Here is a 23,879-nt window from a genome sequence, read left to right as displayed (position 1 = left end):
TGACATAAAAGCTGGTACAGTTGCCAGTCAGTAACCTAGGAAGATTCTCCCTCCTGCACTTGCTCAGACCACAAGACTTGTTGGCCCCTGACAACTTTATTCCAAAATACTGTAGGAAACTTGGAAATCATTTTAAAGAATAGTTGCACTGGAGAAAGTAAGGATAGGAAATAGTAAGTCTTGGATTCATATTCAAATTATTCTGATTGCTTAGTCAAGGCAATTATAATGCTCTTCTCAATCCATATTATTTTCTAACTGCTATATTGCTATACTAGATTTCTAGTCTTTCTTTGAAGGTCATAATATTATCTTCTGTATGAAGGATAATATTATTTTCTGAGTGAAGGATTGTGGATCAGCAAACCAGTTCGTTTGTATCAGTTGCCATCTTGAGTATGTGGTCTTTATCACCAGCTATACTTTGCCCCCTGGCTAACCCACCGGGTTGCTGAAGTGCACATTTTAAACCCAGGTGACACCAGCACATTAACACCAAGTGCTTCAGATGGGTTGCACACTCTTTTGATCATAAGGGAGCTTGAAAAATTCAGGAGATATAAAAAGTAGCTTTCTTTCTGCTTCCTGGCTCAGTCTTCAGAGTGTTCTGATGAGTGAAATAAGGTGGTGTTTCTTTTAAGGAGAAAGATAATTATTTTCCTATTTTTATGAGGAGCCTCATAATTAGGAATGTTGAAAATCGCTAAAATCAGTGAAAGGACATGAGTTGTCCTGCATTATCCCGAGTGTACAAGCTTCAGTGGCAACAGGCTGGTGTGTCTGTGTGCCATGATCACAGCTCAGTTCCAAGCATTTTCCCTCTGAACTCAGCTGAGCAAATACAACCCTAGACACTTCCCCCACCCCTCCTTGAGGCATTGTTCCTCGCCTGACATGGCTGTGCCAATAGCCAGCCATGTAGGAAACTGCAGATGCAGGAGAATAGGTCCGTGGAAGTGGCTGCTGGGGCACCCTGCTCTTCCTTCCTAAGCCAGAAAGCCGTTGAACAGCTTTGCCCAGTGTTGATGGCAGCCGGGCTGCACCTGTGCACCAGCCAGACCTTTTCATCGTACCAGCAGTCTCTTTACTTATCCTAAAGGAATGACCCCCGACCTGACATACTGGTGCACAGTTATAGACTGTCCTTATATCCACAGGAACTCATACTAGAAGGGCTGGAGGGGCACAACCAATGCATTACCTTCTGGGGTTTTTGACTACAGCTCCCATCATCCCTGAACAGTCAGACCATTGGTCTATATAGCTCAGTATTGTCTACACTGACTGACAGCAGCAGTTCTCCAGGGTTTAAGATGGGACAGTCCCAGCTCTATCTGCTGGGGACTGAGCCTGGGATCTTCTGCATGTAAAGCAGATGGTCTATCATTGTGCTGCGTCTCTCATCCTGTCACTCTGTCCTTCTCAAGGACACCCTACCCACACCCTTCCACAGCTTGAGGTGTACTGTTTTTGGACATTCCCATTCCAGATAGCTTCCTCCTTTCAAGTGTTGGTTGGGACTGATGGGACTGATGTTGTCCAAAACATCTGGAGGGTACCAAGCTGATCTAATGAGAGCATGATCTTTATCAAGGGGGATACAGTTAGCTTGGCAAGATTTGCTATTGGAAGATCCATTCTGGCTAGTTTTGTGATGCTCTGCTTTTTTCCCTTTTCTTTTCGGTAAGCAATTTACAGACAGTGGCATGGCTTTTCTAAAGTCTCTGCTGTGTTGAGAGATTTTCTTTTCCCTGCTCTGCGTCCCTCAAGAGGAATGCCAGGGGTTTCAGGATTAACCAAGGGGGGATTTGAAGGAATTAGCTACAGCAATTTCCTCAGGCCTTGTTGCCTACAGATAATCCCACAGTATTTTAACCTGTTCCCACCCTGTTCTGACCTAGATCTTATCCCTGCTTTACAGTTAGCACCCCCCCCCCACACACACAGAATACAAAGCAACCTCCTCCTTCTCCTTGCCAGTCACAGCAATTAATCAGGAATATAGCTAAGATGTGTTCCAGTTGCACAGAAGCAGCAGAATGCAAGATTCTTGCATCAAGGTCTGGGTGCTGGTGCAAATGGAACCATGGCCTCCTTGTTCTAGGGGCAACTCCCACTCCCTGCATCATATCCAGGGTATGTGCTGCCACAAAGTCCTTACTAGCCCAAAGAGTTCTTTAGGGGTAGAAGGGGTACTGGGCCACCACTAGCCCCTTCTACCCTTCCTTGAGAATGTGCATGATCTCCATGGGTTTGTTTTTCCAGTACAGCAGTCAGGGAGCTGTTACTTTGGGGGAGGCCCGCAGTTCAGTGGCAGAGCATTTGCCTTGCATGGAGAAGCTCCCAGGTTCAGTCTAGAGCAGCATCTCCAGGTTGGACTGGGAGAGACGCCTGAGACTGAATCCCTGGAGAGCTGTTGCTGCTGGTCAACGTGGACAGTACTGAGGTAGATGGACTAAGGGCCTGACTGTGTTAGGCAGCTACTGCTGTTCCTATATACTTTTGCCAAGACACAACATCCTCAGAGATGTCAAATTGCTCATGGTGGCCCTCAGCAGATGGGCATCCTGAAGCCACAGGAGGCCCTTTCAAAGTTGTTAGCAGCTGCGGAGTTGCCTCTCCTCCCAGCCTCACTGCCTAATCCAGGGGAGAGAACCAGTCATCTATCTGAGGTGCATATGCTATGAGGATATGCTCAACATAGCTCAGTTGGTAGGACATGAGATTCTTAATCTCGGGATCGTGGGTTCAAGCTCTACACTGGGTGAAATATTGCAGGGAGTTGGGACTATCAGGGTTTCCCAAATTTGGGTCTCCAGCAGTTTTTGGACTACACCTCCCATCATCCCATGCTAGCTGGACCAGTGGTCAGGGATGATGGGAATTGTAGTCCAAAAGCTGCCGGAGCCCCAAGTTTGGGAAATCCTGGACTAGATGATCCTTGTAGTTCCTTCCAATTCTATGATTCTATGAATGGAGCTTTCATGGTTAGACCAAAATGTGGAAGCTGCCATGATCATTATTTGGGTGTTTTGTGTGTGTGTGTGTGTGTGTGTAAGAACCCATGTTAATTAGTCTTTAATTGCCAGCTTTTTTACGTCCAGCCTTTCCACCTCTGTAGATCAGTAGAGGGTACATGGGAAATTGCATTCTCCTCCCAACATACTCCCCCACCAGCAGCCTCTGATCTCTTGCATTAAAATTAGCCAAGGGCAGGTTTTCAGTTCTTTTTTTCAGGTGAGTGGGTGTCGTGAAGTAGCTCCCATCTTCCTCCTCTGTTTTTAGGTTTCCCTGTACAAATCTGTGCCAACGCGACTCCTTTCCCGAGCCTGGGGGCGCCTGAACAGTGTTGAGCTGCCCACCTGGCTCCGGAAGCCGGTCCTGAGCCTATACATCTGGACGTTTGGTGTCAACATGAAGGAGGCTGCTGTGGAAGACCTTCACCACTACAGAAACCTTAGTGAGTTCTTCAGGCGGAAGCTAAAGCCCCAAGCCCGACCTGTCTGCGGCATCCACAGTATGGTAAGTGGCAGAGATGTGAGGGGCAGTGGTGTTGAGTTTATGGAGAAGCAGTAGCCTCACTGCTGATGAACACCATCAAGGCCCTATCCCATCCACCTTTAGATGAGTTTCTTTGCCAAGTTAACTGCATCAGACCTGATTCACTGGAGCTGATGAATATGGGCTGTTTAAAAAGGCCTCTTTCTGGTGTTTTGATGCTTAATTCTGATGGCTGCTTTGTGGTTTTTATGCCAATCTTTTGATTTATGCTTTAGTTGCATTGCGGATTGTTCTAGAACTGTTGGGTTTTTTAAAATCATTGATCATCTTCTGAATAGAATAGTGGGATAGAATTGTTTTAAAAAATAATAGTGTTTAGAGAAGTGGCAGATGCTAACACGAGAATTTTTGGTGCTGTTTGCTCCCTGTAGATCAGTCCATCCGATGGCAAGATTCTCAGCTTTGGACAAGTGAAGAACTGTGAAGTGGAGCAAGTAAAAGGCATCACTTACTCACTGGAGTCCTTTCTGGGTCCACGTGCTGATAAAGAGAACTGTAAAAGCAAGCCAGGTAAGTGCAGTGCACACAGGCACACTTTGGGGCTCAACATCATTCCACTGGACTTGGCATCTGCAAAGGACCAACCACTGGATGCCATGTAATAGCTGCATTGGGCCCTGACTGGGCAGAGGCATTGAGCCACCCCTTCCTCCTTGCAGCTGCTTCTGTCTCACCTACAGCTGCCTACGTTCCTGTTTTGTACATTGCGTTGAAGCCTCAAAAACCATTTTACTCGTTATTCTTTCAGCCTCTTCATTCCAAAAGCAGCTGGTAACAAAGGACTGCAATGAGCTCTATCACTGTGTGATTTACCTGGCGCCTGGAGACTACCACTGCTTCCACTCACCGACCGACTGGAAAGTGTCTCACCGGCGTCACTTCCCAGGTAGGCCAGGTTTCCAGAGATACACATGCAGTGGAAGGTTGCTGCTAAACACTGCATTTTAATAAATATTTGTCGGTGAAGTCATGTCCCTTCCAACTCTGTGATTTTGCGTAAAATCCAGTGGCTCCTGATGCTGGCCATCATCCTTCCTTTGAGAAGCATGGTTTACTAGGAAGAGTTCAGAATATAAAAGGCACTGAATGAATTTGCCATTTAAAAATAGCAAGTGATCCCATCTCGAAGTGCTTCTCAAATTAATATTTCTGCAGGCTTTTAAGTGGGAAAATGGTTGTGATCATGCTCATACTATAAATGATTGGATTCCCTTCCTCCCTTATTGCCCTTAAAAAAGTACCCCTGTGTTTGTTGCTCCTGGGTGTCTAACTTAATTTTAAAGCTACTAGGTAATAAATGGTGTCATACCTTTCAATTTGGGGCTTCTCCAGCTTGCCCCTTTCCACTCTCCAGCCCAAAGCCTCACTTGTGTCTTAATGCAGGAAGACTGTCTTACAGAACTGAAAGCTTCTTCATTCAAGCTGTTTCTGAGAATTTGCTTTCATCCTCCCAACAGTGGCTGGGGAAATAAAAGGGTGGCACTGCCCATTTTTCTCCTTGCTCCCCATAGGCTCCCTCATGTCTGTGAATCCAGGGGTTGCTCGCTGGATCAAAGAACTCTTCTGCCATAATGAACGCGTTGTACTCAGTGGCTACTGGAAGCACGGTTTTTTCTCTCTGACTGCAGTAGGAGCCCAAAATGTGGGATCAATTCGCATCTATTTTGATCAGGTGAGTCGAGCCTTTCAAACACTTGAGAAGGAGTCATTGTCCTGTGTGTCCCCCCCACACCACCACTTGGGAGCAGGTGTTCTTGAGCATCCTGCGAACAATTCATAGGTCCTGGGAAAGAGGGTGGTGTGGTTTTGGCGGCAACTGTATCACTGTGAATACATGTAAATTGGGCCTTGAGCGAGGTTTCAAGTAGCCTCTTGCCTCGTTGCCCATGGTGAATAAGAACCTTCTTATGGTGACCAGGCAGGCAGGCACCACAAAAATGCCTCCCTCCCTGCACTTCACTCACAAATGACTAAAGTAGCCAGTGGTTGAGTAACAAAACGTTACAGGCTTCTTTGCAAGGCACTTACCTGCTTCCCTCCTGGAGTCCTTACGTAACACCTCTTTTCTTCTCCCCATGTGCAGGATCTGCGTACAAATAGCCCCAGCTACAGCAAAGGCTCATACAACGACTTCAGCTTCGTAAACAACAACAATCATGAGGGCATCCCCATGAGGAAGGGAGAACATTTAGGAGAGTTTAATCTAGGCTCAACCATCGTCCTGATCTTCGAGGCACCGAAGGACTTTAATTTTTATCTGAAGCCTGGCCAGAAAATCCGCTTCGGAGAGGCCTTAGGATCTCTCTAGAGACTCCACTGCCAGGGGGGCTTTTTATATGCAACAGGGACTCAATTCGTAAAAGGATAAGTTTCTCTAAGGTGGGAGTATTGCTCAGCAGGACCTGAGTGAGGAAACTAAAGCCCCCTTGTTCTTAGAACGGGGGGGTGCCGGCAGTGCATTCCCACCATGAGAGCTGCAGACATATCAGGGATTGTGGCCTTTAAGAATGTTGACCAGGGTGGCTTTTCTGCTTCTTCCCTGTGCCTGTAGAAATAGGCATTTCTCCCCAAGATGCCATTTTCAGCCTGCTTTGGCACCAAACGATGAAGTCTTGGTTGAAATGCTGCAGTCAGAGGGAGGAAGGAGAGCAGAGATTCCTGCTTTCAAGGGATACTGTCAGATTGACCCATGCTCCATATTTTCTAATTATGTCTCTCACCCAGCCGTATTCTCAATTTATGTTTCACACCAGACTGAACAGTCCAATGCCAAAACCAGGAGACTCAGCAGAGTGGAATATAGAAACATTAAAGAGTTCATCTGGGTGTGCCATTGTTTTAGAAACCTCTCTTATAAATCTGGTACTATCCCTTTAAAACAGAAGTCTGCACTGTATTTTTAAACCTCAAACACTGTGTCCACATTCCACATTTGACTTGATCTTGTTTTTGTTTTTAGGAAGCCTATTTTATTTGTAGCTCGAGCCCACTCTAACCCGGCCATTCTGTATTGCTATTCTGGCCTTAATCTTTTTTTTGGTTTGTATGGGAAATATCTAGTCTCTTGTTAAGCTGGGGACGTGAAAAAATCCCAGATTTATTTTTTCTCTCTGCAAAGGCAGTGGGAAGTCTCTTGCTGTGGACAGCAGTGAAAGCCTCTTTCCTCTCTCTACGCAGCTACTGCCAACTTGCCAGAACCAGAGGACTGGGGGAGAAGATCCTGTCAGCCCAGGTCTACCTAAAAAGCAAAAGGAGTAGTCCTCCTTTTCTCATGTGTGTTAACCATTTCCCCCACTCTTTGCTGGACTTGCAAAATACTTAAAAGCCAAATTTGCCAAAGCCAGCTTGAGAGTTCTATTCTGAACCTTCATCCCACACACATCTAAGTGGGGATCAGTGGCAAAATATTAAGCACTGCTGCGTAGACCAATAATAAGGGGAATCTTAAAACTTACTATGCCTTTTTTCCCCTGGGAGGGGATTCATAGAAATTGGTGCCAAAGGGGGGGAGGGCAGTTGAAAAGGGATTGGTTTATTTATGATGTCTGGGTTTTGTTCTTGACCTCAAGAAACCAAGTTGTGAACATGGCTGAGGCTCAGGAGTGTTGAGCTCATTTTGGCTTTAAAACTGCATCCCTCCCCTTAAAAGTCTCCTCCTTATGCTTTCCTTGCTTTAGTATTACCTTGTACACACACACACACGAGAGAAGCTGCCCCTTTTAATGAGCACAGCCATAAGAAAAGAAGCCAAGGCAAGTTTAAGATGGTGACTGTTAGAAAAAGGAGCAAGTCTTCATCTGAGGCGTGTGCCATTTGAGGCATGGATGTTTCCAATGATAGTGGCTCCCGTCTCTGATGCTGATGAAGGGCCGAGAAGTGGCCTTGGTGATGATGGCTGGTCATCCATCCTTCGTATCTTTGCACAGTGTGAAGGTGGGTTTTCTAACCAGCTAACTGGCCTGTTTAACCATAGGATAGAATGATGGGTCACAGCTCCTCTATTAGTGCATTATCAAAAAAGGCAAAACTACCCGAAGGGGGTAAACTTTGCTCCATCCATTGCTCCTTCGATTGCTTCCACTTGGCTGCTTTGCCAGTTCCTCTTTGAGCTTTAATTTCTTGTTACTCTGCTTGCAGAGCGGCACTGAAGGTTCTGCTGCTTACTGAGGACACGGGAATTCTGCTGGATGAACTTCCCGGTCTAGGGGAGGAGATTGTGGTGGGGGCCTGAGGCTGCTGAGAGCCAGAGGAGGTCACATTGATCCTAAGCAAAATGGGAGTGGGTTTCTTAGTGACGCTGTGAATTTCTCCTGCACGGAGAATCCATTTAATTTTTCAACTGTATCAGTAGCACAGTATTTTTGTATGTCAAAATGTACAACTTAAGGACATTAACTCATTAATTGCAAATGTTTTAAAATAAAAACGAATGACTTACCATGGCTGATTTTTTAAAAGAAAGCATTTGACTGCTGTAAAGAGACATGCAGTGCAATCCTGTGCATGTCAATGTGACTTACTCCCAGGTAAATGTGTTATATTGGATTGCAGCCTCCACCAGTGTTTGTACAGCTACTGGGGTGGAGGCTCCTCTGCCACCCCCCACCCCCCTGCATAGCAAAGGGACAGCATCCAGCCATCCCACTGCATATCATGCAAGCGAGTCCAACATGCTTAAGTGCTAAGAGCCACTCGAATATCCTGGACACGTGTGATGTAGGACTCCATTAGCTGTCGCTCTTCTCCCAGTATGTTCTTGAGGGAACTGATCTTCACTTTCAGCTGCAAAGAAACAGAAGCACAAAGAGAGGTAGTTTGGAGGGGCAGCCTGGCTCAGGCCCCAGCTAGCATGAGAGGCAGCCATCTGTGCCCCCAAGAAATTATTCCTAGCCTCCCTCATCCAAAAATCTTGCTTTGAGCTACAACACACAAAACATGCACAAACTGCTAGGGTAGCACTACCTCCCAGACCAATCCCAAATGGAGTAGGTCTTTGCAGTTCTTCTCAAAAGCAGTTTGGGTGGTGGAAACTTCCAACTAACAAAAACTTGATTTACTCACAAGCGGATATGCCAGTTTGCCATTTCTAAGCGCTAAGCTGATGCATCTTGATTTATAAGTAAATTTATATTTCCCCTTTTTGTCTGCCGCATGCAACCACGTACCACAAGTGACAGGTGAGTGAGAAACACAATGTTACTGGGGAGCTTTGCTACAGAAGGGATGCCATCTTGAATAAAATATTGGGGGGGGGCATGTGAGCCCCACCCCCCTTAATCGATCATGGCGCACACACCATTTGAATGGCAATGCCCAGCAACTTTGGGAGGCACAGCCCCCTGAGATATTTTATGGAGGGTACCAAAGGGACCTCAGCTCGTGGGAGTTTGCTCCAATACTACAGGCCCACCTCCTCCAGATTCTCCAGAACATGCTGAGCTACCAAGTAGTTTATTTAATCAATACCCTCTAGTTGCTAACCAGCATAGTAATACCTATTGCTGAAAACAAGAAACTAGCATCAGATACTTGGGATACGTTCTTTTAAAAGTGCAATCACCGAAACTTTATGAGAAGCAAATCCTGAAATAGGAACATCTGGATTTTTGTGGCAATGGGGTGGGCCCCAGAGCAATGCAGAACAGAGAAGTCATGCAAGCCCTGAGGCTCATGGGACATGGAGGCTCCCTCCAGCCTCACTATAAACACTTTCTTGCTCCAGATTTTCACACCATCTCAGCCCTAGAGCTGATAGAATAATGGCAGAAGTGGTGATGGCAGCAAGGGAATAAAGGTTTTACTCTTCTTTGCAATGCCCTTTGGGAAATGTGTGGGCTTCGCTGCAGCCATTTAATTTTGCTTCAGTGGCCGCAGGGAGAACTTCCTGTTTGTACCTGATCCAACTCTTCTTGTACTTGACGCACAGCCACCTGTTCTTCATCCCCTGGTCTCATCTCCAGCCACTTAAGCAGAAGGCGCTGCTGCCGCTGGCAGGACCTGGAATAAAAAGCCAGAATGTCATCCTGTTCTGGTGAAATGAAAGCAAGGCCGGGGGTCCAATCCCCACCACTTTCCTCTATTAGGCCCAATGCAACCATTTGCACTTACAGGATTTGCAATGGTTTAAGTGAGCCCTGTGCAAATGTTTCCTCCTCTATAAACCTGTCAGGTAGGTTAACCCAGCCCATCCACTCCAGTTGCTTTGCCTTCACAGTAATGCCCTCTGCCGTTATCTGCAGTAGGACTGCCTTGAACAAATCCTGCCTGATCCCAGTATCTGTCTAAATAACTGCTTAATTACAGAGCACTATTGATGTTTCCTTACTGTGGTTTACTGGGGAAATTGGACCATAAGAACTATTACACTGATGGCGGAGAATCTTTTTCTGTCAAAAGGAGTGGACAAAAGGAGTGGGCTGAGCCAAAGTGTACAGGGCCAGGGCTAGTTCACATAAATCTCCCACCCACACATACACACTTGCTCCCCTCCCCTGCAGTTAGGTTTGTGGGGAAAAGCATTTCAGGAGCAACAGGAATGTTTTAAGCACTATGATACCACTTTGAACAGTCATGACTTCCCCCAAATAATTCTGGAAGCTGAAGTTTATTAGGGGTGCCGAGATTGCTAGGAGCCCCTCTTCCTCTCCCAGGGCTACAATTTCCAGAGTTCCCTGGGAAGAGAGTTGGATTGTTAAATGACTTTGGGAAGCATAGCTGTGGGAGGGGAATAAGGGTCTCCTAGAAACTCTTACCAAATCACAGCTCCCAGAATTACTTGGGGAAGCCAGCATCATAACGCTTTAAATGTACGGGGTAATTGCGGCCTTGGTTAGGGCATTTTTCACCTTCCCTTTCCTGAATTTGTTAGTGTGGGAAGGGAGCCAGCCCTTGGATATGCCTACAGCTTGCTCCGAAGTCGTCAATAGAAAGAATTACTGGGCGGTGCTACAAGAGGGCAACAGTTAAGGGAGGCATGGAAGAGTGCTGGAGGGGAACTGTGTCCCTGCACCCACCAGCACAGCAGACTACAGCAGTGGCCCCTTCCAACTAGGATTTCCTGAACCGATCTCTCCTTCCCAGAGGAAACACAAGCCCAAACACGCATTGCAAAGTAGGAGAAGAAGTAGTGTTTGGCTACGTACTTCAGCTCCTGCTGGTTGTGGTGGTAGAGTTGCATTTTCTTCCCAATAACCTGGAGCTCAGCTCCCAGCTGTTTGTGAACTGCCAGCGCCTCCTGAGTAAAACCTTCTGTTGCCTTTTCTGGTTTTTTGGTTCCTAAAATGAAAAGGAAGGCAGTGTGGGTTTTGGAATCCCTCCGAGCAGCTTCTGCTCCCTTCTCTGTAGCCGCCATATTAACTGTGGGTCATCTGGGAAGGATCACATCTCAGAGACAAGCCCCCTTACTCTTGTTGCAGATGCAGCAAAAACGGGAGGGCACACAGTTACACCCAGGTAGGAGGACAAACCTCCTGGAAAGCCACTGCACCCCTGGCCTCAAAACAAGCAGCTCACTTCCTTTAGGAAACAAAATGTCTCCCTGCAGGCAAAAAAAGAGCCTTTTGCTATCTGGGAGTGAGAAAAGTGGGTCACTCATAGGACCATCATTGTTACCTGCCCTTCCACAAGTGGGTTGGGGAGGAGGGCTCTCTCTCCATGAAAAATCTTCAGGCAGGAGGAAATCTGCCCTTGAGTCTGCCAGCACTTTTTCCTTCCCAGTGGTTGGTCTCGGAGGGCTTGTGGAATAGAGGCCAGGCTGCAGGCCCAAAGGCTCAACCTGAAAGGCAGGAAAACAAGAATGTTACTTAACCCTGTCCCAGACACCAATCAGAGCTGTGCTTATGGATTTGGTGTTAAACAAACTACAAGGTACCCTAAGCCCTTTGAATGGAATGTTCTTATGATAAGAGGATCCCCACCTTAGAAACTGATAGAGGGATAAGCTCTGTGCTACAGAACTGGACTAACAGAGAGGCAAATACTTCTGAATCTGGGAACCTTCCAGAGTAATCAAAATCAGCAATCTGCCATGCTAGAGGGGGTTTGGATGAAGCAGAAGTGGTGTCCCTCTGTCCAGCCCTGCTGGCAAGTAATGCTGCAATATGGTCAATCCAAAACAGGCCCTTTTGAGGGCGAAGAGGGCGTCAGGCCAGGATCCACTGAGCAAGCCCCGCTGCTGCATTTTTTCCCTTCCACTCTGGTTGGTGCAATTAGCTAGACTGCGGATGTGGCTGATTGAACCATTCCATCAAGCCTGCCACTGCCAGCTAAGCGTTAGGATTGCAGCCTTAGCTGACTCAGGCAGATCAAGTGAGTGTAAGGCTAGGGCAGTTCCACTGCATGAAGCAGCAAACAAGGTGTGAGAACTCACCGTTCCTGGCCTCTCCCTTCTCCGTGTCATGAAGGAGGAAGGTGGCAACAGCTCCGGGTTTGGCTTTGGGAGGGCTGTGCTATCTGGCCAAGGGGGTGTGCACAGCACTGGAGCAGCCTGAGGAAGTGGGGGTGCTGAGAAGGGGCAGCTGCTGAACTGGGGTGGAGAAGGGACACTGCTTTGGGCAGATGACAAAAGGGCCGTAGACAGATCAGGTGGGTGGCTTGGAGTCGTTTTCTGCAAAGCCCCAGCAAGGCTTTCTAGTCTAGAAGAGGAAGACAAAGATCAGATTTGTTAGATGTATAAGAATCTGTAGCACACCAAGGAAGAATCTGGAAAAATCCCTCTTCCTGTTACCTTCCAAGCTGTCAGCATCCACTTTTCTAGCTCAGGCACATTTTAAGCTTTGCTCTACAAAATAAAGTGCCCACCTATCCCACCCCCAGCCCTTTCCTTTTATGTACCAGGCAGAAGTTTTCCAAGAATCTGGAGGCATCCACAAGATTCCATGAAGAATTGTGGCCGTGTAGCTTTATGACTTGCATCAGAGCTTCTTGTTGCAGAAGTCTTGTTTTTGAGTTTGGTATTCTGCTACACTCCAAATTCTCCATGCAATCAAATAAGAAGCCTTGCTTCTTATTTCATCAACAGGATGGTTGATGGGCAGACATTTTTATTCTAGTTTGAACATCCATTAAGTACCAAGATGTGGTGAGAATGTCATCCTGGATCTTCCCTTTCATTAGAGGTAAAAGTGACCCTGAACTTGGCTGGTGGGAGTAGCCCCTATGTAGTCTTTGTTCTATTTATTAATTTGTCATGTCTGAAAGTTGAACATTCTTCCCTACCCATTCAAGTCAGGACCAGGCAGCTCTGTTCTCTCCAGAGATTGCAGCAGAAAGTCAGGTCTACGGGGCTGTAACCTGCCTTGGCGGGCCGCCTGCCTGTGGGGAGGATAGGAGGGAGGGTTAGAGGCCTTTTTAGAATTAGGGAACACTGAGGTACATACATACCTTTTACACACTGATAATTATGCACAGGAGTGCCTACAAGCATGTTCTCAGCACTACTACTTCTTTAAGAAAAGCAGGTTGACAGGTGGATTTACACAAGCAACTGTACCTATCACTTACAGCCTTACAAGTTTAAACAAAACCAAAGAGCCAGCGCAGTTACTCTGAGGCTTGCTATTGAGAACTGAGTAATGATTCCAGTACTTCATGCCACTCAATAATCCTAAGGGACACAAGCCTTCTTTGCCTGCCCTTTGGCTAGTAATAAAGATTGGTTAGACTAGTCAATTTTAAGAGGATTTTTAATATTATTACAACAGCAAATGACTGCCAGGTAGATAGGGCAAATAAAGCCTTAGGGATAGGAGAAGGCCCAGGAGAATACCCAAATTTTCATTAAAAGTTTCCTGTGCATGACACCTTCCCTGCATGGAACAGAGAGAGAGAATGAGATCTGGAGAAGAGAGTCTAACCATCTGCTGCCGAGTCCTTTTGCTAGCTGCAACTCATTCTTTCCCCACTCTTTAAAATTAAAAGAAGCCTTCCTCTGTGCATATGCAGTGGCTTTCAAAATGAGGGAGGCCACTGTGCAATTAAATTCACAGTTTGGTGGCTCAAGGGGAAGCGAGCGTAAAGCGTTGCAGCCTTGCCTCTTACTCACAGATCAGTCAGGATGGAATCTCCGGAAGCCTGGAAAATGTGGGCCTGGTGGTCACTCTGTGCAGGCCTTGCCGTGGAACGAAGGCTCGTTCTCCTTCCAAGATCTCCATCGGCTCTTGAGATTGCAGCAGGCACTGGCACTTGGAATGTCACTCGCTTCTTGAGAGGGGCCCCCGGATTGGACAGACTGGGTTTCTGGCAGAGGGCCTTTAATTTCCAGAGCATGGCGCACCGGTAGACAGCCTTTTGACGGTGGCAGGCGATCTATGAGTGCAAGAAAGAAGCACATGGTAGGTTGGTGGGAAGGTGGTGCTGCAAAAGCGAGGGCTGCGTGTGCCCTTCAGTCTGCTGTAAAGAGGGGCTGGGCAGGGGAAATGGCAGGCGATCTATGAGTGCAAGGAAGAAACACATGGTAGGTTGGTGGGAAGGTGGTGCTGCAAAAGCGAGGGCTGCGTGTGCCCTTCAGTCTGCTGTAAGGAGGGGCTGGGCAGGGGAAATGGAGAGAAGGAGCTTGTTAATTTCTGTACTTCTTGGGGAGCCTTCAGCAATCTGGTGTCCTTCCAAATGTTTTGGACTACAAATCTCATCAGTCCTGGCTCACAGAGCCATATGATGCAGGGGCTCATGGATGTTATAGTCCAGAATAACTGGAGGGCACCAGGCTGGGGAAGTCTGGTCTTGAGGGGTGGAGGATAGTTGTATAAGGAGCTCCTCCGTAGTCAGGAGGAAAGTCTCCAGTTTTGAATCTGGAGAAGCAGCAAATGCTTCAATCCAACATAGAATGTCAAAAGAGATTAAGAACAGAGCCAAAGGCTGAGTGGGGCAAGTTGTGGGCCAGGCACACCTGTGACGATGTCGCTCTCTGGCTCTGTAGTGCCCCCTAGAGGGAGAAGCTGGGCAGTGGACCTGATAGGACCTACTGTGCCTATACGTGTCCCTGGAGTACCTGTGAGAGGGTGGCGTGTGCTTCTATCTGTTGCTGTGGGGTGGAACCCTATAAGGGATCTGTGATTCCTGCTTATGTACAGAGAGGAGAAGCCAGCACAGGCAACAACCAAATATTTTCAGAACACCCTCTATTCTGGCAACTGAAGTTTGTTTAAAACTGTTTTTAACATGTACTTTAAATTATTGTGACATGTCCTGAGACCCTGGGGCGAAGGGCAGGTAATAGAGCAAACAATTGTTAGTCATCATTGTGGATCCGATCCATCTAGCATGCAAAAAAGAAACCACTGTGTATGAAGCAGTTATCAACCTGTTGCGAAATAAAATGGGTAAAGTTGTATAGATGTGAAATGAGAGGGAGCCACAAGATGGGTCCCGTTCTTTTACCTTCACCTGATGCTGGGCCTGCAAGTGCCCTCGGAATTCCTTCATGCCAGCCGTGTACCTCAGGATGCGGGTCACACCCTCCCGCAGCAAATCAGCCCGGTAAATCTCCACAGCCCTTTCGATCCGACCTTTCTTGCGCTGCTGCTCCAGGACAAATGCCAGCCAAGCATCAAACACCTGCAGGCAAGACACATAGGTGGCAGTGGCCGCACAGCCTCTCGTATTCATCAGCGACAAAGGAACCAGCAAAAATTCCCTCTGGAGAAAGCAAACAGGTTCAAGGAACTCAAATACACATGCCAGTGTTTTTCTTTTTCTTTTTTAAGCTCTCAGAATTTCAAGTATAGATCCAAAACTGTCAGCAGTGTGGGAGGTGGTGCAAAAACATCCACAAGTGAGAGATTGATCGTCCCTATATTCTTGAAAACATTTTTACGTCTGACATATGTAGTGGAAATACATATATTAGCTGCAACTGCTGTGCTCCCTCTCAAGATATGATGCTCTAGGCTGAAGCAGCTCCCCAGCCCTGCCCAGAGGTGGAAGGCCCTTCGATGCGGTGCTGCTAGTAACAGAGATGGCACTGCCCTCCACGGCTGCTGGGAGATGCACAGCTGCAGCTGCAAACAGAGCACCCTGTGTCTCCACCCTCCTCCTCCTCTTTCCTTGGTAATATGTACTTAACCAAACTGCAGAAAGCTCCCTCCCACTCCCACGCATGGAACAAGCTGTGTGGTTCTTTACATCCTGGCTTTGCAATCCAGCAAAGGGAGAAAGAGAAGGCAGTCTGCTTGCAAGCAGAGCTGCTTCCTCCAAACAGGACCACGTGAATGCACCTCCTCTCTTGCCTGCCAAGACTGACCTTGCCCTGCAGGGACATGGACCAATGCCAAAGCGCCCGCATGGTTTCCTGCCGCTCCCTCTGCCTGTACGCCAACTGTTGGTGCAGAAAGAAAGAAAGAAAGAAAGAAAGAAAGAAAGAAAGAAAGAAAGAAAGAAAGAAAGAAAGAAAGACCATGTGGGCCAGGTTAAGGAGGGAGGGGGAAATCCCAACCCCAGCACAGATACAAGCTATGAAGTTCTTTTGCATTTTCAGCATTAACTGAAATTTTTTTCTCCTTTGTCCCCTTTCATCTCCTCTGCACCTAGGGTTAGGGGAGATGTTTTAGTTGAACTCCTTTTTTTCCCCCTCCCACAATATGGTTTCCCATAATGCCACATGCTGGAAAAAAGTCAGCAGCCTCACTGTTCCATCCCAGGCTTCAGATGGACTCACTGCAGTCAGAGGCTGGAAGGGGAAAGGGATGTGTCTGACCTCACCTGTGTCTTCCAGGTTGAGAAGCAGTTAGAGGAAAGCCTCCGGGCCAACAGCTGATCTCCTTGTCTCTGCAGGAGCTGCAGGGGGAAAGAGGCACAAGGGTTGCCACTCTGAGGCACAGAGCCCAGCCCTTTCCTATGAAAATTATCAGGCTGTCCTAGAAAGCCTTCCACACATCTGGTTTACTGCTTCCTACCCTCTGGAGACAGAAATCTGCAAATTTCCTCACCATCTTCCTTATGCACTGGAGGTGATACTGCTTCCACCTGGCCATGCACTTGCTAAGCAGCTGTCTCCCATGGTGCTGAGCTGCCAAGACAAACTGCCCTCTCTGCTTAGAGGACTGAACGTAGGACTCCTTCCAGCGAAGAAACATTGCCTGCAGCCTCACTGTCCAAACAGGAAGATAATAAATAGTGAGCGAGAAGAAGCCCAGCCCTCCTCCCATCCTATTTCTCAGAGTAGCCTTCCCTAACCTGGTGCTCTCCAAGGTATTTTGCCCCACAACTCCCATCTACTCCAGCCAGCATTGGGCATATGGTGCTGGGAGTGACGGAAGTTCCAGCACTTAAATATCCAGAAGGTACCAGGTTGGAGGAAGGCAGCTCCCTAATAAACAGCACTGCAACAAGTAACATTGAGATTGGAAACCTGGAGAACGGTGCAATTCTGTATTGGAACCCATGTACATAAAAGCTTTGTGGACATAAATTTTACACAGATGCTTTTAAAATTAACCTTCAATTATTATTTTTGGGTGATTTATAACCATCATATATATCTATATCTCTATCTCCAACAATCCAGAGCTGCAGAAAACCACACAACACACACACACACACACACACACACAGCCCTTCCCTAGTGGATGGCTTTGAAGCTGCTATGCATCCTGCATCTACTGATGCATGGGAAGAATCACCCATCACAGACCTTCCTCCTCCACTACACGAGGGAGGGGGTATATGGCTGCCAAACAAAGAGTCCCAGTCCAGTGACCCAATGCAGGAGGAGGCAGAAGGCTAGTATTGGGATCATGTGCCACATTCAAGCAAATCGCCACACTCACCTGCATGCAAATGCTTCCTGGCCTCCATCACAGCTGCTGCCTCCTGCTGACGATGGTATGCACACAAGGAGGCTGCATCCCTCCATCTGAGCACAACCTAGGCAGAGAAAACAGGGGCGGCAGCATTAAGGACTTCAAATACTGTGTTGTCTTTTACTTCCTCAACTGGAGGCTCAAGGGCATCATGCCATGCCTGAGACACCCCAACCAGTCCAGGGACAAGGGACCTGTACTGGGAGTTTAGCTTTCCTTCCTGATGGGATTTACCTTTGAGAGAAACGCTCTTCGGTGATGCTCTTCTGCCAGAGCAGCCTTCTCAGCTTCTTGCTTGGAATCTGCAGCATTTTCCTTCCAGGTGCACAGTGCTTGCCTGAGGGCCGACAGAGATGGGGGGAAGCTCTAACCAAGAGCAAATCCTTTCCCTCTGTGAAGCCCAGGATGGGGAAAAGGCAGAGGGCTGAGAGAGAGGGTTCCTCCAGGACTGTCAGACCAGGTTGAGAATCGCCACAGATTTAAGAAGGCTTACCGTAGCAACCGCTGATTATGCTCCTCCTCCTTTTTGGCTACTTGGGACAGAATGTGCTGGATGTGACTCTGGTAAGCCTGCAAGAGAAAAATGTGAAATCACTGTTCCTAATTTTGAGATTTTACCAAAGCAGAAGTTAGAGCTGTGTAGCCCACAGGTGCCCCAATCAGCGGTATTTACTGTCAGTTCAGGTTCCCCTTTTAAGGAAATGCTAAGGTGTGTTTGCTTGGAAGAAACAGGACATTTCTGCTTCTCTTGGCTCCCCCCCCCCCCCGAGGCAGAGAGCCAAAGTGCCACATTGTCTGATATCCTCTTTGCTAAGGATTCTGGCTGATGTGGACCACAAGGCAGCTTCACTGGCAAGCTGCTCCTCTTCGCAGCTCAGTCTCTCTCTCTAAGGCAGTGTTTCCCAACCACTGTTCCGCGGCACACTAGTGTGCCGCGAGATGTTGCCTGGTGTGCCGCGGGAAAAATTTAAAAATTGAAAGATTTTTTTTAAAAAAGTCAAATTTTCGATTGGGGCGCCGTCACTAGATGACCCCTGGGGTTCCCTCCCTCCCTCCCGCTCTGCGCCTCCCTCCTCCTCCTCCTCCGGGGAGGCCCTTCCTGGCTCTCGGCCAAGGCTTGGCGGCTGCCACTCACTCACTCGCTCGCCCACCCGTCCCTCCATCCCTGCACCCGGCCTCTCCTCCTCTGTCCCCGGCGCGGGGGCTGCCGGGATCCGTAGTCCCCTCGCCCTTGGGCTCCGCGCCCGCGCGGGGTGCGCGAACTACGTTTCCCAGCGTGGCCTGGCGGGCCGGGGGTTTTATTTGAAGCGCTCTTCTCCCGGCCATGGAATGAGCGCAGCGGCGGCAGCCGGGCGGGCAGGGGCTCTTCCGCACAGACCCTGCACAGTCTGCCTGCGCCCTCCGGAGATCGGGCGGCAGGATGGAGCCCGGGGATCCCCGCGGAGGCGGAGCGGCGGAGGCGGAGGCTGCCCCCCAGGTAGGGCTGCGTCGGGGGTTTTTTATTTTTGCAATGCTGCATCCGCGCCGGAGGGGATGCATCGGACCGCGGGGAGACCCCTTGGCGGGCGTGCAAGGCAATGCATGCGTGCAGGCGTTGCATGGAGTGCAGTGCAATGCAATGGCAACGCGGCGCCCTGCATGCATGCATGCAACTTCCACCGGCGCTCCGGACTTGGCAGGTGAGGGGGGGTGCCCAGTGGGCGGCAGAGAGAGCCGGGAGGGCGAAGGGGAGCCGTGGGGGGAGCACCGGTGCTCCCCGAGCCGAGCCCGGGGGGAAACTTCGGCGTCGTTGCGCCGGGTGTTGGAAGCGGAGGCTGGCGGGGGCCCCTCACCTGCAAAACCTGGTCACCTCTCATATATTTCGTGCATTGCATTCATCGCCCGCTTTCTCCTCCAAGGAGCTCCCAGGGGCGCGCGTGGTTCTCCCCGTGTTATCCTCGCAACAACAGCCCTGCGAGGTGGGTCAGGCGAGTGGCCCAAGGGAGCACCCAGGGATTGTCCTGGCCAGGTGGGGTGATTTGAACCCTGCTCTCTGCCCGGTCTTCGTCCTAATTTAGCCCCCACATGTGCATGACTGTGCATGACTGAGGTTTTCCCCCCTCGTCTTGGCTATGGTGTGAGTCTGTGCTGTTAATTAATGGGGTTCTGCCTTCGGAGAAGATGAGCCAGCCCTCAAGGAGGTGATTATGTAATTTGCTAGCAATTCATGTCCCTCCCGGCGTGACGCTGCGCGCTGACGTCACGGGGCTGTAATGGTGGTGTGCCTCGAGATTTTTTTCATGAAACAAGTGTGCCTTTGCCCAAAAAAGGTTGGGAAACACTGCTCTAAGGAAGGAAAGCATTCCTGATGTAAAGGGCTAACACATCTTCTGAGCACACCCATAACTTGTCCTTGCAATGAAGAGCCCCTACCTCATGACAAGCATTGCAAAGCCCTCTACACATGCCACCAATATGACACAAAAGGGAAAGGAATCCCACATCAATAGGCAAAGGCAACAGTGAATTCCATCCCAGTTCAGCCAAATTTGGTGGTTCTTTGGGGCTGCTGTCCGTGGGCACAGCCAAGCTACCTGGGGTGTCACAAGTAAGAGCTCAGCCATACCTTCCAGGCTGACAAGGCCCTGCGCAGCACAGCCTGCTGGTGGTGCACATCGGCTCTCACCAGCTTCGTCCACTTCTCAGAGCGGTGCCTCAAGTACTGCAAGGGAAAAGGGGAGCGGAACGTCACTGTGTGGGACAAAGTGAAGAAAGGAAAGTGCAGCTTCTTCGGCAGGGTGAGACAGCAACCAAGCAGAGTGTTAGAGCTGTTCAGATGAGTTAGATCAGCCTTTTCCAAACTGCTACCCTCCAGATGAACCTCCCATGAGCCTCACATGGCACTTAGAAGCGTGTTCCTTTCAGAAAAAAAGAATCAGCTAAAGGTTGGACTAGGAGACACCTCCTACTTCCTTGTGAGAATCATCTTTCTCCTGCCTCCTACAGTGAATGGCTGCAACAACAGTCAAACCATTTTATTTAAATCAACAGCAACAATTTACACTCTGCCTTCAGTTGCTGTAATTCTCTCATGGTCTCAAGTTCTTCACATTTGGAATCTAACAGCGGTCACAGGATTTGGTACCCCAGGAATCTTGGATTTCACAATGTTGTTGTTTTAAAGACAACCCTTCTAGCACTTGTAGAGAAAAGCCTGAAACCGTGTGGGCAGTGACTACTGGCATCTTCAAAGCCAAAGTGTCAGCAAGGTAGCGATTGTCAGCATTTGGAGGAGAGGCTGACAATTGTCTCCTCCACCTTCCCCACTAGCTATTCCACAGTCTCCCTGTCTCTTCCTCATCTCTGTGCTCTTCCCTCCTTTCGTTCCTTTTATCCTTACCAACATTTTCAAACTTCTTTGAGAACGTGTGGCAGAATTATGCCACACCAGCGGACAGATGCAGATCTACCCAATTTATGTTACTTCATTTCGTAACAAAATGTTGGCTTATTGGGGACAGAATTTCAAGGTACGCAGAACACATCACACACACACACACACACACACACACACTCCTGCCCACAAGGCTAGGAATGTGAGCCACAACAGGTAGAGGACCAATGTGAAATCCATCAGGTATATCTCTCACCTGTCGCCACTTGCTCCAAGACCATCGAAGGAGCTTGACACAGTGGAAGCTTGAAGCTCTGGCCTCCTTTGTCCTCCTAAAGGGAAGCGGAAGCACAGCAGACCCTCTCTCAACCTTCAGGATAGACATGGGCCTTCTGTGCTACTGTCTTAGGTGGTGAGCCTCAAAGCACAGCCTGCCATTTTATCTCATGTAAAGTACTTACTTTCCCAAGGTGGTGTTATAAATGGTAATGCTGTTTCAGTGGTACCTCGGTTCTCAAACGTAATCCATTCTGGAAGACTGTTTGACTTCCAAAATGTTAACAAACCGAGGTGCAAAGCTGGCTGCAAGTTCAACTGGAAAAATGGGAAAACACACAGAAGCCGTTCAACTTCCGAGGCATGTTCAAAAATGGAAGCAATTACTTCTGGGTTTTTGGTGTTCAAAAACAAAAACATTTGGCTTCCAAGACGCTCGAAAACTGAGGTACCACTGTAGCACTATTCCTGAACTACTAGGCCTGAAGGATATCTGCTTGGGAATTGCCTGTTTGCCTTGTCCAAGACAGGGCCAAAGGAGGGAGCCGCAGAGGAACCAGCTAGTAAGCTTCTGGAACAAGAGTCTCAAGCAGGTCATATGGGGACTGAGCTCTACAAGTAGATCTGGATCAGGCTTGCTTTCCAGTCTGCTGCTTCCCTTCATGTCCATAAAGGCAACAGCAAGGTAAGGGGAAGCAGCAGGAATTCAGGTTGCAAAGGCTTGGTGGGCTTGATGCAGACTGCAGGCTGAAGGGACAAAGGTGTAGGCCTTTTTTGAAAGAACATGGCCACTGCCAGTCAGGTAAAGTCAGCCTAAAGGAGTTATAGCTGCAGGACCTGGGATATCAGTGGCTACTAACCCTGATGGCTGTGCTTTTACTTCTACTGTTGGAGGCAAGATGCTTCTGAATACCAGGTGCTGGGAATGACAGATGGGGAAAGTTTCCGTTGCACTTGGGCCCTGCTTGTGGGCTTCCCACTAGGACACATTTCTGGACATTGAAAGAACAGGATGCTGGGCAAGATGAGCTACTGATCCAGCTGTTGGGATACTGCCAGGGAGACGGAGCCATCAGGCAGGCCCCCCAGTCGTCTCCAGACGATCACCGGTCTCCCGTGGAACAGCAGCATCAGTCAATTAGCGACATGAGCCTCAGAGACATTCCAAGTCTCGTGTACACCCTTTTAGCAATCTCCGCAACGGAAGATTCAGACAGGAGAGCATATTTACAGCTTTATTCAACGTAGATCAGAACAAAGGAAAAACACGACTGCTTGCCTCTGTGTCCAGGAAAACAGCAGGAACAACTTATATACAAAACGGAAACTCCCAGTAAGCAGGAAGTAAACAGGCACATGACACACAACAGCCTGTTCCCTTTTTAAGGTGGAATGGAACACCAGCAGCCAGGCTTATCTTATGCTATGATTGATTCTTCTCTGTTACCTTACCCTTCCTTTATTTCCTGAACATTCTCCTTCCAAAGACAGAAAGCAGTCTGCAGGATTTGGTGGCTGTGATGCTCTTTGGCCAAGGACAGTCCCTCACGCTCTTGCAGCTGAAGCACAGTTCTCCTGCGCCAGAAGCACCAGGACTGAGACAGCAGCCGTCGCTCAGAGTGCAGAACAGCCTACACAGGGAGAGGAGGGATTTTGAAGCCAGCTCATGCTGTGCCAAGCTTCCTGCAAAGGTAGGATAATTCTTTTGCCAGCAACCTGCCCCCAATAACCCAAACAGTCTTTTAAAAAGAAGACGGCCATCCAGTTGAGTTCAGGAACCCAAATAAATCTCATACATCAACACTGTCACTCAAATATGAGAAGGGGAGCCAGGAAGGAGAGCTGGAATGAATGGCAGCACAAGCACCATCAGAGGCAGCTGTGGGTGCAAAAAATACCCTGCTTCCTTCTACTTCCTCTTTCCAAGTGGCCTAATCATCACTTTGAGACCCAGAGCATGTTTGGAATTATAGGATTCCTCTCTGGTGCACAAGGAGTAAGAAGAGAGCAATGTCTCTGAAGGCCAGGGCAAGTGCCTCCAAGTAAGCAAAAGTGCCTTAAAGGTGAGGCACTGGGAGACACGTGTGTTTCAAGATTTGCGACTTGGCACAGGCATCTCAGGTACATTAAGGAGGTACAGCCAGCAAGGACATTTCAGAATGTAACACGGTAAGCATCCACCAACACTGCCTCCTGTCTGAAACCCCCTGATATTGTATATTCAAGAACAGCAGTGTAGAAATTGTCTACTATCCTGAAACAAAAAAAAATCTAGATTTACCATTTCCTCTGCCATGTGGTTCTCTTGGTGCTCCTGTTTTCTCAGCCGCCACCTTTCAAACCATCGCCTTGTGCAAATTTCTCTGGAAAGCAGGGAGAAGAGCACTAGATTTTCATCAGGCACTCAATGCATGCCAAGAGCTGTTCCCCAACATTCTCTTTTTATTGACCCTCCATCCTACCTGTGGAAACGCACGGCCATCCCCTTCATCTTTCTCCACCAGCACTGATGATCCCTGAATCGCTTCCAGGCCTCAAAAGTGGCAGGCAAGATCACACCCTCGTAGTGCTTATTGGCTCTGGCATATTGCAGCTGAAGACATATGGCAAAAGCAAAAGCGGCAAAAGCCTCACTCTGAGAAACCAGGAAGGCTTAAGCTATCTCAAAGACACATGTACACACAAGCAATACAAAGCGACTAGAATGGCAAGCAGCTACCTATAGAGCAGCCTTCACTTACTTGGCTCTGCTCCATTTAAAGTAAGGAACAACTCTCTACCTTTATAGAGCAGTGTTCTTCAACCTTGGCTTCCAAGAAGCAGTTGGACTATAACTCCCATCATCCCCAGCCAGCTTAGCCAATGGCTACAGG

At 48.4% G+C, this 23,879-nt stretch overlaps 2 protein-coding genes across 19 annotated transcripts in view; one reads left to right on the top strand and one right to left on the bottom strand.

Annotated features, from left to right (window-relative positions):
• The window catches only part of PISD (phosphatidylserine decarboxylase), a 37,195-nt gene extending 29,196 nt beyond the window's left edge, over nucleotides 1-7,999 (top strand). For all 7 annotated transcript variants that reach the window (XM_081893402.1, XM_081893404.1, XM_081893398.1 and 4 more), the window contains 5 exons: nucleotides 3,286-3,522; nucleotides 3,933-4,071; nucleotides 4,310-4,447; nucleotides 5,073-5,233; nucleotides 5,645-7,999. In XM_081893402.1, coding sequence (XP_081749528.1) covers nucleotides 3,286-3,522; nucleotides 3,933-4,071; nucleotides 4,310-4,447; nucleotides 5,073-5,233; nucleotides 5,645-5,869 — 900 coding nt within the window. In that variant the 3' untranslated portion in view covers nucleotides 5,870-7,999. The remainder of the gene's footprint in view (nucleotides 1-3,285; nucleotides 3,523-3,932; nucleotides 4,072-4,309; nucleotides 4,448-5,072; nucleotides 5,234-5,644) is intronic.
• Nucleotides 7,844-23,879, bottom strand: part of SFI1 (SFI1 centrin binding protein) — a 36,027-nt gene continuing 19,991 nt past the window's right edge. For 11 of the 12 annotated variants that reach the window (XM_081893231.1, XM_081893238.1, XM_081893229.1 and 8 more), the window contains 19 exons: nucleotides 23,469-23,599; nucleotides 23,288-23,369; nucleotides 22,459-22,637; nucleotides 20,987-21,062; nucleotides 19,963-20,058; nucleotides 17,851-17,927; nucleotides 17,592-17,694; nucleotides 17,325-17,421; nucleotides 16,485-16,645; nucleotides 16,258-16,332; nucleotides 15,800-15,874; nucleotides 14,938-15,114; nucleotides 13,604-13,866; nucleotides 12,778-12,873; nucleotides 11,930-12,194; nucleotides 11,173-11,335; nucleotides 10,704-10,836; nucleotides 9,456-9,558; nucleotides 7,844-8,343 (listed from right to left, as the gene is read on the bottom strand). In XM_081893231.1, the coding sequence (XP_081749357.1) occupies nucleotides 8,236-8,343; nucleotides 9,456-9,558; nucleotides 10,704-10,836; nucleotides 11,173-11,335; nucleotides 11,930-12,194; nucleotides 12,778-12,873; nucleotides 13,604-13,866; nucleotides 14,938-15,114; nucleotides 15,800-15,874; nucleotides 16,258-16,332; nucleotides 16,485-16,645; nucleotides 17,325-17,421; nucleotides 17,592-17,694; nucleotides 17,851-17,927; nucleotides 19,963-20,058; nucleotides 20,987-21,062; nucleotides 22,459-22,637; nucleotides 23,288-23,369; nucleotides 23,469-23,599 (2,460 nt within the window). In that variant the 3' untranslated portion in view covers nucleotides 7,844-8,235. The remainder of the gene's footprint in view (nucleotides 8,344-9,455; nucleotides 9,559-10,703; nucleotides 10,837-11,172; nucleotides 11,336-11,929; nucleotides 12,195-12,777; nucleotides 12,874-13,603; nucleotides 13,867-14,937; nucleotides 15,115-15,799; nucleotides 15,875-16,257; nucleotides 16,333-16,484; nucleotides 16,646-17,324; nucleotides 17,422-17,591; nucleotides 17,695-17,850; nucleotides 17,928-19,962; nucleotides 20,059-20,986; nucleotides 21,063-22,458; nucleotides 22,638-23,287; nucleotides 23,370-23,468; nucleotides 23,600-23,879) is intronic. The other variant, XM_081893233.1, reaches the window with a different exon arrangement.

The sequence above is a fragment of the Podarcis melisellensis genome (assembly GCF_964234715.1).
Source record: "Podarcis melisellensis genome assembly, chromosome: 16".
NCBI classification, from domain to species: domain Eukaryota; kingdom Metazoa; phylum Chordata; class Lepidosauria; order Squamata; family Lacertidae; genus Podarcis; species Podarcis melisellensis.
This window is presented reverse-complemented; position numbering and strand designations above follow the sequence as displayed.